At 47.9% G+C, this 13,578-nt stretch overlaps 1 protein-coding gene across 1 annotated transcript in view; it reads right to left on the bottom strand.

The window, feature by feature from the left end:
- Positions 1-1,705: 1,705 nt before the first annotated feature.
- GDPD4 (glycerophosphodiester phosphodiesterase domain containing 4) overlaps positions 1,706-13,578 on the bottom strand; it is a 37,683-nt gene continuing 25,810 nt past the window's right edge. Inside the window, exons 7-16 of the mRNA XM_075115649.1 lie at positions 12,526-12,619; positions 10,816-10,961; positions 10,380-10,462; positions 9,347-9,497; positions 8,567-8,791; positions 7,597-7,754; positions 6,166-6,313; positions 4,955-5,037; positions 3,651-3,733; positions 1,706-2,783 (exon numbers count right to left, since the gene is read on the bottom strand). Coding sequence (XP_074971750.1) covers positions 2,752-2,783; positions 3,651-3,733; positions 4,955-5,037; positions 6,166-6,313; positions 7,597-7,754; positions 8,567-8,791; positions 9,347-9,497; positions 10,380-10,462; positions 10,816-10,961; positions 12,526-12,619 — 1,203 coding nt within the window. The 3' untranslated portion in view covers positions 1,706-2,751. The remainder of the gene's footprint in view (positions 2,784-3,650; positions 3,734-4,954; positions 5,038-6,165; positions 6,314-7,596; positions 7,755-8,566; positions 8,792-9,346; positions 9,498-10,379; positions 10,463-10,815; positions 10,962-12,525; positions 12,620-13,578) is intronic.

Here is a 13,578-nt window from a genome sequence, read left to right on the forward strand (position 1 = left end):
TTGGGCCACAGTTGCTCCACCAAAGCAAATGAGATGCTGTGTGGAGACATCCATCAGCCAGACAGGGCTGCTAGGAGATCCCCTTTGTCCACCATCCCCCTACCCAAAGCACTCTGGTGATGGGAGCATGGTTACACCAGCCAAGGCTACATTAGAAGCCAAGCTGCCTTCTCACCATCCATCTCTGATGCTTCTCTCCCCTCCCAATCTGCCATGATTCCACTGTCCCAGCGATCCCTCTTGTCCTTAGACATGTGCCCACCATCCCCACCACTACCACTGCTTTCGTGAGTCTCCAACCATCCCCGCCTCCCACAGCATGCTCAGTAGACAATGCAGCATAGCAATGTTTATAGCATTGTCCTGGGCCAGGTTTCTCCTGCCACCACCCTCATCCCTCCACTCACAGCTCTGTCAGCCTCCCATGCACCCCACTGTTTTGGGGGGTGCTGGGATTCTGTGTGTGTGTGCCTGTGTGTCATATGTATTAGTGTCTGCTGGCCTCTTTGTATTCACACCAAGCGATGTAACACAAAAAACATATGTCCAAGCGAAATACTCTAATTAAAAAACATTAAGTGGTTTGTGGGAAGCTGTTCTGCGCTGTGCAGTTTTGGTGGTGTCTCCACAAGGAAGGGTGGGCTCAGGGCTCCCAGGTCCTCACTGGGTCAAGACCTCCTTGTAGAGGGGGACTCCTGGTGAGACTATCCAGCAATGGGGAGCAAATCATCGGTGTAACTGGACTGGAAATTAAGTGCAATATTTTCTTTTTTGGGTAAAATCACTGGAGCTTGGGGAGTCTCCATAGCTCATCCGCTAAGACAAGGGCTGGGTCCTCCACAAAGGCCAATTTTGAGCTGAGCCACTGAATGTAGGAAGCATTGGGTGAAAAGTGTATGTGTGGGAAACAGACTACCAGCCACGTGCTTAACAGTGTTGACAGACCCTGCTAGCTGTGAAGCAGCAAAAATAGTAGCTGAGATGTGACAGGGCGTAAGGCATTGCAGGAGAGCACAGTCCTGACTAGCCAGGCTCTGCCTGGATAAAGCTGCTGAGGATGAGGAAGGTGAGTACAGGGAGATACCACTGTGTAATGGTCAAACAGCAGCTAGATACATGGATGAAGGCACATTGACGTGGCTTTTCCTAATACATATTAAAAGCCATGATCGGGGACCACAGCTTGTCCGAGCCAAGTCCCTCACCTGGGCACCAGGGGACAGGCCTAGGACCCCATGGTGCACACCACCACTCAGCCCATATACTCTCCACCTCCTGGTTTTGCTGCACATACCTCCATGCAAGTGGTACCCACAAAAAATTATGAACCAGCTATGGATGCGGGGCATGGAAAGGGGGTTTAACACTATTAGTAGCATTCTTCCCCCCTGCTTCATAGACCTGGAGCTGCTCTACACCAACCCACCAGCCCTTTAGCCCTTTTCCAAAGGAGGATGCTGCCTTTTTGCATTTCTAGCCTCCAAAATACTCCAAAATTGCTGCTTGGAAAGGTTTGAGTGCCTCTCAGCACAGCTAACTCCGAAACCTAATGCTTTCCTGTCACAATCCACTTGTGATAGCTTTATTTAGCAAAAGCACCAAACTGCAAGAGGCTCATGTATGAGAAAATGTCTATAGCCTGATTTAGGTAAAGACGACTATTTTATTCCCCTTTCCCAGTCTGCAGAATAAGAACAAAACAGGATAGGAGAGCTAAAATGTATTTAAAACATCACTTCAATTTACAAAAAAATGTGTTCTTATTGTCTGTTCAAGTAGAAAATTATGGCTTAAACCTGGGAGATGCTCACATCTCCCTTGCAGAGCCGGGCATAGACCCCTTTCCCCGATGTGACAGCAGCCACTGAGAGAAACAAAAAAATCAGCATAAATCCCAGGGCGCAAAGCCCTCCCCAAGGGAAAAGCAAACAGGACCCTTGGTGGGACCAATTCACGTGCAGCTCAACCCTTCTGAAGAAAAATGTGCTCCTGGTCGTAGTCCCAGTAGCTACATGGCCATGGCACCAAAAAGCCCTTCAGCACCCATGGGAAGATATGCGCTTGCCCACAGCCAAGGGGAGGAGACTGTCCTGTCAGGGTCTATGAAAGGGCAAGAGTGGGGAAAAGGGAAAACTAAGCTGCCCCTGCCTGCGTTATAGAAATGTACAGACCCTCATGACCCAGCCAGCAGCACTTGACCACCGTGGTGGGGATGGTGTGCTCTCAGGGGTGGAGGAGATCTGTGAGGAGGGAAGGAGGGAGTGTGTGGAGAAGAGGCTGAGCTGACATAAGAAATGTGGGAGAATGGGGAGGACTGGAGGATGCTCAGATGTTTGCAGCATGCATAAAATGCAGCTGGGGAAACAGAAGGCTTACACACACGCCAGGAGGGATCACAGGATGACTGCCTTGTGAGATGCCAGTGGTCTCGGAGGGAAATGGCGGCTCCCATGAGGTAGCTGCATCTCATCATGGTGCACAGCTTCTTCATGGCTGCAACTCCATCTGTGCTCCCCTGCACCCCAGGGATCCCTGCCAGGCACAGGAATGTGAAGACAACTGTAGGAGTGGAAGCTCGGTGCTCATCTCCAGCAGAGTCATAGAGGCAAATGGTTCCTCCTCACCAGGCAATCTGACCCCCCAAATGGCCACCTTGGCAGGTTGGTGTTTGCATTGCAGGAAGGGGCAGCAGGGGAGGGTCTGCTCTCCAGTCTTCATCAAGATGACAGGTCTGTGTCCCCCCTCTGCCCGTCAGGCCATGACGACAGGCATGTCACTGAGCTCTGGAAAAGGGGACGCAGAGTGAGCTACCGAAATACCTGCAGTTGTTTTGCCAGCTGTTGTGAGCAAACAGATCTTGGCTGAAAATGCCGGCAGCCCAGGTTGGGTCATTTTGTTTGGATGACAGAGCTCCATGGGTGCAGAAACCTGGTGCATGGGAGGGTCCCCTGTGATCCCACCCTGCCTTGCAGACCCTAGAGTGCTCAGCACCTCTGGGCTCTCTTTTCACAGTATCACAGTGTAATGCATGTTGGAGGGGACATCTGGAGATCTCTGCCCCAGCCTCTGCTCAAAACAAGACTATTTAGATCGGGCTGCTCAGGGCTTTGAACATCTCTGAGGGTGGATATTCCCCACCTGTCTGGGCCCCTCTTTCAGTATCTGCCCACCCTCACAGGGAAGATGTCTCTTTTTTTCCTCTTTTTATCTAGTAAAAGTTTCCAAGGTTGTAGCTTGTGATGTTGTCACTACACATGCAAGAAGCATCTGGCTCCATCTCCTCTACACTATCCCATTAGATGGTTGCAGACAGTGATAAGATGCCCATTGACCTTCTCTCCCACTGTGCAAACCGAGATCTCAAAAGCCCCATCCTCCAGGTTAGTGGCGCCACTGAGCTCGCACCCATCTGTAAGCACCTGTTTGGTACTGGGAGCCTGAACTGGACCCAGTGCCTAGGCGTGGCCTCACCAGTGCTGAACAGAGGGGAGGAATCCCTGCCACCTGCACCCTCACTGAGGTAACCCTAGATGCCTCCATCCTTCACCACAGCACGGGCACCCATCGCCAACCCACCCATCAGGACCCCGGTGCTCCCACAGAGACGGCCTGAGCAGGACGCGGCTCCTGGCGCTCCTTGCCCTGCTCACCTGTCCTGAACTTGTTGTAGGTGCCGCTCTCCAGCATTGAGCCACCGTCATGGGCGCAGCAGGAGAAACTCCGCTCTCGCCACCTGCATAGGGCAAAGCACCTGGGTCAGGCCACCGCTTGCTGTGGTTCCCCTCGCAGCTCCCTGCTGCCCTGGACACATTTTTTGTACTTTGTCAAGGAAGGAACTGCCCTGGAATTTTGGGATTTGCACAGTTTCTTACCGAGAAAGGACTTCAGCGCATGACTAATGTCTAAGCATCCACAATTCACGCGTGCAACAGCTTTTTGAAGGCAACTTCGCGACTAAGCCCTGTTTTCTAAGAAATGTTTAAGAGCTCAAAAGCCCCAGAAATGTTTGCAGCCACTAGTTCCTAAGCAGCCAGGGAAATTTAGAAATTGTAATTTTGGCGCATTCATAAACCTGACAAACAAGGCCGCGCAGGGCTCTCGGGCACTGCTGGTGGCAGGGCTGGGAATGCCCTTGCTGCAATGCCAGCCCAGAAGAGGTGGTTGTTTGGCTGGATCAGAAGCAGCTGCAGGGCCCTGGGAAATGCACACCCAACATGAATAGACTCCTGGAGGAGACAGCCATGGGAAGGTCTGATGGTGGTGGTGATGCATTGCAGGTGTGATTGCAAACTCCCCTGCAACTTGCAGCCTTGAAAGCAAGGTGAAAGCTTCTAAAGCAGCACCTGAGGAAGGACTGCAGAGGGCAGGGCAGGGTGAGAGCGGAAGGAAGGGAAGGAGCCACTTTGTGCCTGTCCCATTAACCCCAGTTTCCTCAATTATTAAACAGAGGCAATGTCTTTGATAGCTTGGGAGGAAACAAAATGCAGTGTCTGTGACATACTCAGACATTTTCACGTAGAAGGAGGGATTTCCCCAGGGGCTCTGACATATGCAGACACCACACAGGGTGCTCAGATATTAACATTGAGAGCTTTCCTCCTTAGCCAGTCCAATGCAACAGTGTATAGATAAATATATAGATAAAGAATAGAAAAATCAGTTGCTTTCTCAGCCCATCAGCTTTGATAACTGGTTTATGTTGTGGTGGTTGTAAATCCACCAGGTCTCCACTGAATCCTGAGGGTAGATGCCTGAGCTGCCAAAACGGAAAGGGACAATGAGAGCAAGCAGGAGTAGCAGAGAGGCTTTTGGACACTTTCAGGGCTTTCTTCTAGTGAAAAGAAGTGCTCTCAAAAGTAGTTTTAACCCTTCAGACCACCTGAAAGGACCCTTCCTTCCCTCCACCTGGTGCAGAAGATCAGGTTAGTATGACCGTTAGCAACTTGGTAGTTACCAGTGCAGAGCAAAGATGAGCGAGATGAGGAGCGCAGAGGTCAGATCTGTCAGGATCCACATGATGTTGTACTGCTGCGGAGTCTGGAAGAGAACAACAGAGGATGTGTCTACCACCAAGGACCCCAAGATATGCAAAAAAGTTCCTCAAACTGTCTTGCTGCTTGACTACAGCAATTCTGCTGCCTGGTGTGCATGTGCAGTAACATCTCTCAGGTGCTTAAAGCATTTGGTGGCATTTCAAGGTGGCCACCCCCCAGGGGATGTTGGTGCCAAATCTTCACCTCTCATAAAAGCAGATCTGCTGGGTAGCCAAGAAGACTAGACCTCATCACGGTGAATATAACAGGGACCTCTTCTTTGTACAGGCAGGCCCTTTAGTTCTCTCTGCTTCCCTCTTACATGAACGTCAGCTGGTGGCATCTCATTTTCCCTGGCAAAATTGTCCTTTAGTGACCACCACAGAGGGGCTGGCATGGCTCCTGATTTAATTCTAAGAGCATCTGAAGATAATGCCTTAGACTGGACCTCCACCCACCCTCCAAATGGACTGAAACACTGCAGTTTTCTGGATGGGAGTATCATAAAATCTGCTTTAAGAGTGTGAAGCCAGTTAATTCAAAGCAGTAACCTTTAGGCTGCAGGGAGTCTGGTGGGACCAGTGCTCCAGGTGCTTCTTAGCTCTACATGCTGCCCAAGGCAGAATAGGGAATAGACAAATGATGTGGAAAAAATTCCTCCCAAGCAAGGAAGGGTTATTTCTATGGTTGTTTCCCTTGGGCTTGTAGCACCAGATCAAGTCTGAGATGGGTGGTGGGAGGCCCTGGGAAATGAGGAGCTTCTGATATCAGTAAGGTGCATCAAAAGCTTAGAAATGGGACTCCTTTTGCATCAGCTACATGTGCCCTCAAAGGCCCTTCTTTTCTCCCCACACAAGAATCAATATGACTTCTTTTCACTCATCTCAAGGTCTAAGCTGCAAATCCTAACAAGCAGGGTGCTTCTACCTGTGCCAAGAGAAAAGAGGAGAAGGGTATGGCAATACCTGGAGTGGCTCACAGGTGCCAGGGAAGCCAGGTTTCAACTCACATTCTTTACATGCAAAAAGTCATCTCCTTTATCCATGCGTGAACTGGCCCATGATCTCCAAAGGTAACCACGAACATCCCAACCCTAATTCCTACCCCTGGGAGGGGGAGGGTTTTCGCTTACCATGAGGAAGAGCGGCTGGCTGAGATTCTTCAGTGTGTGGACGGCATTGGTGGTCACAGAGTGTGCCCCAGAGCACCATGCCAGGGAGAAAAGCCACGGCTCATTGACCACATAAAGGTTGGTGGTGATGTTTGCCTTAGCATACATCCTTTAAAAGAGCAAAAGACAATAGATTTATTAAGAAAAGCAAGGAGGTTAGTACTTCCTTTGGGCTGAATAAAGGAGAAACAACTCTCTGTAGGAAAGGCTTGCATTGGGACGTAAATCGAGAATAGAAAGGAAGGCCAACCAGCCAATAATTAATCGTTCACAATTGGCCAATACACAATACCTGACCCACTGGCAGTAAATGCAGTTAAAATGTCCGAAAGGTCAAAACTTTGCTTGCCCCTCTGCCATATGGATCAATGTAATGGTGTGTTTGTAATCTCCCAACAGTGTGTTTGAAACTACCTTGAAGCTGGCTACTCATGTTTGCAGCGTCAGCTGGTCACCGGTAGAGTTCTTATAAGCTATTAAAATGTAACGCGAAGTGACACCATTCTCTGTGTAACACCAAAGGAATGTATCATCAGTATCAGCATTTGCAAATCTACCTACGATCTATCGAGGATTTACCCAAATGGATCTACCCAGGATTTTAAATACTGTGAAAACTATTATTGAGAAAACATGAATAATACTCTCATCCAAAGGACTAAACTTTCTTCTTCTTCTTTTTTTTTAATTAGATTTCAATGGTTTTGCGCACAGGAAAGAGAAAAAAAATCCTATTTACAAAAGAAGAACTGGACAGGTAAGACCTTTTGTTTGTTTGTTTGTTTTTTTCCTTTTTTTCTTTTCATATGAGAGAGACATTTTGGAAACTCCTGCAATGAATGTGGAGCCTTCCATTGCAGAGATGATATTTTCAGTGTTTCACAAGCAACAGAGTACTGGTTGCAACAGAGACGAGAAACTAAGCTTCCAAAACACAGCTACGAGAGGGCGATGGTCTCTCACCACAGCATTTCACACTCACACTGATGTTTATGGAAGAACCATGGGAGGTTAAATAGTTGCTCATTCTCCATGATTCAGTGTGGTGGGACTGGGGATGGCATGAAGAGGAAGACAAGAAATCAGGAGATAACTGTGTTATTCTACCAGAAGATTCTCAGATCCTGGACAAGTAATTATGGAATTGGGGGCGGGGGGGGGTGTAATTACATATGCCCCCTCTTGGCCATACACAGCATCAACAGTAGGAGTGAACTGCACTCCTTCACCTTCAAAATGTTACAGATATGGCCATTTGGTCTAAAGGAGCTCTTCCCAAAGTGCTATAGATCCTGGGGCTGGTCACTGGAGGGAGACATTGCCACACACATGAGGCAAATGAATGCCAGACACAGTCCACCGACTGCACTTGGGGCTGAAACTGCAACCTACCGGATATCTTCACTGGACATTTCTGTGTAGGCCAGATTGAGTTTGACAATATTGTCCATCAATAGATCTTCAACTGGGGCCTTACTGCCCATTGTCTGCTGAAACCCAGGAGCAACAGACTGAACAAAGGACCTCATGTCATTCTCCAGCCACAGGACCTGCAGGCAATGAGAGGACCCAGTAAATTCCCAACGGATTACTAATATGCCCTGCCCTACACACAAACCCAGTAAAGATAAGGTCTTGAGCCTGTCAAATGATGTATTTCTTTCAATGATCAAAGAACATTTGGATGCAGGGTTAAAACTTGCAAGTCATTTTCATCAAGAAATAAGTATTCACTGTTCTTTCCTTATCAGCTTAAAATCAGTGAGTACATCTCACACAGCCCAACAAAAGATGCGGTGTTTGAAGCGGATGGAAGGACAGCTTTGGTTTATGGGAAAGGCAACAGAAAATATTCTGTTCTCCCATTGTCCCAGCATGGGAGAAGGGAACTTCAGCAGATACAAATCAGCATAACTTCCCAGACATCAATGGATACATAACCTGATCCACGTGGATTTAACATCCATCCCAAACAGGGAATTTCCTGGGGAAGGAGGAAGGCAGCGAAGGCTCCCAGCTCCATGTATTTTAATTTAAGCCAGGAGTTTCCATGCAATATATAAAATAAGCGTGGGCAGCAGGAGGTAGGCTGCCAATTATTACAACGATGAAAGGATGCCGTTTGAGGGCTAAGGCATCAGCTGGTATATACACTGCCTGATTTCCCTGTCCTGCTGTAGGGTTACACCATTTGGTACCTGCTAAGGAACCGATAGTAGGAATATACTCCAAATGATGCCTCTTTAAACAAGTGAAATGAAAGAGGCCGGACTTTATGCAGGCGAAATCATGCAGGGTATGACCCCAAAGTCCCAATTCAGAGAGCAAGATAAAAGGATACAGAGGAGTGAGGCCACCCTACCAGATGAGGCCTAATCCCCGACTCATTGAGGATGACTTCCAGGGTTCTGTTGATCCATGAGTTCCTGTAAGGGTGTTTCTCTGGAGGGCGGTAGAGATCAAATATCACAAGTTTATTCTGACTGTCTGCGAGGCGCAAGAAATTACTTAGCTTGTAAATTGACTGATTCATTGCCTGGTTTTGATCTGCCCTTGACAGTGAGCCCATGCATGAAAATGGTTTGTCCTATAAATAAACAGATATAAAAAAGGAAATCAATCAGGTAGTCGCCTCTGAGACTCAGCTGCATACAAAGAACTCATATCTCTAAGAGGGAAAAAGTTTGAAATCAGCCCTCAGTAGGTGAGGATACTTTATTTTGCTTAGCTCTTCTACCTGAGAAACTAGCAAAATTAATCCAGGCTGTGTCAACGCTGCTTCTGGGACCTAAACTGTGTAGTTCACAGCTAACTCTGCTGTGCTTCTCTGCCCCACCATGTTAGCTGTGACTCTTATACACAGCACCTTGCACAAGTAGCTGTTGTCTTCTTCCTCTAGAACACACGTTCTGCTGCAGCCATGATAAAGAGCCACAACAACACCCACCAGCCAATTGTTATAGGTCTCCTAAGCCTAAAGGCTAACCAGACAAAGCAAGGAGACGTCAGCTGAAGGATTTTTACTAACTTCTTTGAGTTTTGGCTCAGCCAGTAGCTCCTCTCCAAACATTCATGCTATTAAGTAGCAGCCAGCTGGGGTCTCTTCTACATCTAGTTGATGACAGTCGTTTATGGCGCTTACCTTAAGGAACCATGTTCCAGCATTCAGCTCCTGCAGGGTATCCCAGGAGAATAACGCGGCATTTTGAGCAGTGTCGTTGGGGTAGACCTCCTTGATGTTAGTTGTCCTCCTCAAGGTTCTGTCATGCATGAGGAAAGGAACGCCATCATAGCTGTTGGAGAGCAGGAGTTCAGGTCACCTGGGGTGCAGGTTCGTTCACAACATGAGCAGACTCATGCCAGGTCAGAAGAATTTTTGGGCCATCATGAATGCAGCAGTACAGCCTCCCTCAGTGCAGAGGCTGGGATAGGGATAGGTAGGAAGGCTGAGGCTCAAGACACCAGGTTATTTCCCACCTAAATACTGCTGGGTGACCTCGGAGAAGTTGTGACTGTCTGTGCCTCAGTTTCCTCAGGGACAAAGTGGAGATGGTGGCTTTTATGCCTGCCAGCCACCCCAAAAATGGATACTAACTTATGACTGAAATCTCTTTTTGCTGACTCCAAAGTGTTTCAGTGGGTTTCAGAGGACTGAAGACTAAATGGACAGTGTTGGGAAGGCAAAACTGTCTCTTATACAAAGGTCTACATCAGTGGAGCACCTAAGCATTAGTATTTTTCTCCTTCAGTGCCTGGAAACTGCTCATCCTGCACAGTATGTTAGCAATTCATGGCAATGAGTCCCCCAAACAAAGGTAATTAAAGAACTAATAATTAGGATAATGCTTTCACAAGTCTGAACACAATTTTCTGTTGGTTTGTAGGCCTCATACAACCGTCACTGTGGCCTGGAAGTCAAACTACGGTAGGGACTTTACTTTATACTTAGCAAAGCATTTAAAATATGCTGTAGAAATAATGATTGTTAAATCAATAACTACAGCTTACTGACTTGCCTGAGAACAACCATGCCCTACAGCCCTTATCATCACGCGCCAGCTGAGGGACTCTGTCCCAGCCATCAGTAAAACCTAATGCCTGGAGCTGCACGTCTCCAAAGGCAACTCTTAGAAAAAGAAGTGTATATTCTGTGAGATGCAATGTTTTCCCCTTACCTAATGGTGACATCTGTTTCGAGACCATCCCCACCATGTTCAATTGTCTTCTGAAATGACATCTCAGTGTTTTCTGGTGCCAGCTGAAAAAAAAAAAAGCATATGAGCAGGTAATTTTCAAACATACTCTGGAGGACTCTAGAAATACTTTCTGTCTCTTTGTAACACCTCTGGTTTGTATTAAGGGACTGTCATTATCCTGTTAAAGTCTACTCTTTGTTTTCTTCTGCTTTAGCCACCAAACTCATCCTGTCCCTCAGGAACAGCTTTCTCCTTGTTAGCAAATCCATGCAGTGATGCCTATGGCATGCAATTCCGAACAGAAACGTCTCCCCTTCCACCCTCCACAGGTTTCACGGAAAAACCCAGAAGATTATGAAGAAAGTAGCAAGACAGAGGATGAAGAAATGATGTAAAATAACTTCTCCAGACCTACCATTGGTGCTCCACGGTGTCCAATGAGGGCTGGCTTTGGTCCAAGTGTCCCCATCTCTCTGATGCAAGGAGAGTACATCCCCAGAGGTATCAAGAAAAGAAAGAGAAGGATAGCCAGGTATGGACCAACAATTATCACCTGAACAACTGCAAGAATTTGAAGGAGGAAGGCTAGAGTTAATTCATGTGGTAGCATACGGGTTTGCCTTGCAGCTTGACTTTTAATACAGTCCTCCAGCTAAGTAGCTGTTGAGTTTCATCCCATCCCTTTTTCCATTCCTTCTTCCACTAATTTTCACTTTCTCTCCAAACAATGCAACCCAGGGCAACAAACTGGTCAAAACAAGGAGGTGGGCTGGCTAAGTCAGGACTGCAGGTTTTGTGTTTCAGTTACATCTCACTATGCCTTACAGCAAGGCATGGCCTTAATATCTTTTTCTTGAGAGGTGGTGCAATGAAATATCCCCATCTGTAGAAAAACAATCCTCAACAGAAGGATGCTCTTTTTTTTCTTAAATAAGAACAAGCAACGTTTTGAAGTTTCATTCACAGTGAAGAAGAGGAGGAACATTTCTCCTTCAACTATGTTACATCCCCTTCAAGCAGTCCCTGGTTCATTCAGATTGCTGTCAGCGTCATTCTGTGTGTGACCGACAGAACCCTACAGACTCTGACTGCATGGGCATTGCATCTCAGAAACTTGCCGACTAATTACCCACAATTTTCTCTGGTGTCTGTTGACACATTGCCCAAAAGCCCCAGTGAGCCTTCACCTCAGGGAACAAAACAGTTCCTCTGAGAATTGAGCACTATGCACCAACATCTCTTTCTTGAGCCACCACCCCTTTGCATGTGCTATCAGTGGCTCTGAACGCACTTGGGCTTACACCAAGCTGATGTATTGAGCTGAGTCCATTAGGCATGGTGGACTGTAACGTCTAGGGTCCCAGTGTACTCCCTCCCAACCTCCCCAGCGGTAGTTTGATAAGAAAAAACCTGGGCAGGAAAAAAAATACCATTCACCAGCCCGTCCTGTCTTTTAATTTTATTACGAATCAACATCTGCAGATGGGTGTTATGTAGATAATTTTGGCTATATGGAAAGACTAAGTCAGAGAAAAACAGCCATTCCCAGAGCCAGGCTCTCCTGCTGTTGTTCCTGGCATCTGCCCTTGTTCTTTACACTACTTGGTCACAATGCTCAGAGGTAGACAGAACTTGCCATGGGATAACACCAGGAAATGACCAAAAAGCTCTTCCCCCTGTCTCAGCTGGCTTCTGAGATGCACTACTCTGAAGTGGATTGACTGGGCTGGATATCCCTTCTGAGACAGTGAGGCTGAGTATGGCAAGCAAAGCTCAGCCAAGAGAACTGCTACTGGCTGCTGTCTCCTGCAAAGGGCTGACCAAATTTCCATGCACGACTCGGAAGGTGGGTACTTCTGCTAATCTTCATCTCAAGGCAGGTCACCGCCTTGGTAATAGGTCAAAACTGTGCAAGGGAGCATGCAAAACAGTAACGCACCTGGACGGCCACAGGACAATGCACAGCCCAAGCCCCGGCCCCCCTAGTTTCCTTGGGATACACAGACACTAAAGGCTCCCCCCAGCTGGAGCACAGGTGTGGGAGGAAAGGGCTCCTGCATGCCTGTGTTCCCACACTGATATATGCCTTTTGTCATATAGGAAGCAGAAAGCAGAGCTACTGTACCTTTCTTATCTGCTCTGATGGCATGAAGAGCCACAGGCCAGGATAGCAGGACCATGATGGCTATTGCCCCTATGTGGAGATAGGGAGCTGTGATCTGGCAAGGAGAGAAAAGGATTTTAGTCAAAGGATTCATCCTTTGTGTGGAAACAGATAGAAACAAACCCCAGCACGGCTACAGCCTTCCACCTGAATGGGCTTCTGCTGCACATACCAGCAGTTCAGCCTCTCTCCCTCACCTGTCTTGGACCCACCAAACACCTCTGGAGTCAGGGGCGAGAGATGTTCCCCCAGTCAGGCCAACTCCTCAGGCTGAGGAGCGCTTCTCACTGCATTATGCAGCTCTCCTTTCTCCTAAGTCAGCAGAAGGGGACAAGGCTGTCCTCTCCTCCTTGGAGAGCAGGTCTTATCAGGAGAGGTTGAGGGAGCTGGGGGGGTTTAGCCTGGAGAAGAGGGGGCTGAGGGGAGCCCTTCTCGCTCTCTGCAGCTGCCTGAGAGGGGCTGGAGTGAGGGGGGGGTTGGTCTCTGCTCCCAGGTCACCAGTGACAGGGCGAGAGGGAACGGCCTCAAGCTGCGTCAGGGGAGGTTTAGGTTGGATACTGGGAAAATGCCTTCCCTGCCAGAGCAGTCAGGCCCTGGCACAGGCTGCCCAGAGAGGTGGGGGAGTCATCGTCCCTGGGGGTTTTCAGAAAAAACATGTAGACATGGCAGTTTAGGGTATGGTTTAGGAATCATGCTAGTGTTGGGTTGACGGTTGGACTTGATGGTCCTAGATGTCTTTTCCAACCTTAGTGATTCTATGATCCGTAAGGATGCAATCACCATCACTGCTTTGCCGTAATTCATGAGCTTCCTCCAGACAGCAGACACTTTGTTCCAATCTAACCCAATCCAAACCTGTCCAGATAATAGTCATCTCCACACCACACTGCAGCTAAATCATTAAGCTGATGCCAACAAACCTGAGTAATAAAATGTGGTATTTACACCTACATGGAAGTCACTATTGTGGTGTAAGAGAAGTAGTTAATCTGGTACATGTCTGACCATGGACAT

The sequence above is a fragment of the Phalacrocorax aristotelis genome, chromosome 1 (assembly GCF_949628215.1).
Source record: "Phalacrocorax aristotelis chromosome 1, bGulAri2.1, whole genome shotgun sequence".
Classification (NCBI taxonomy): Eukaryota; Metazoa; Chordata; class Aves; order Suliformes; family Phalacrocoracidae; genus Phalacrocorax; species Phalacrocorax aristotelis.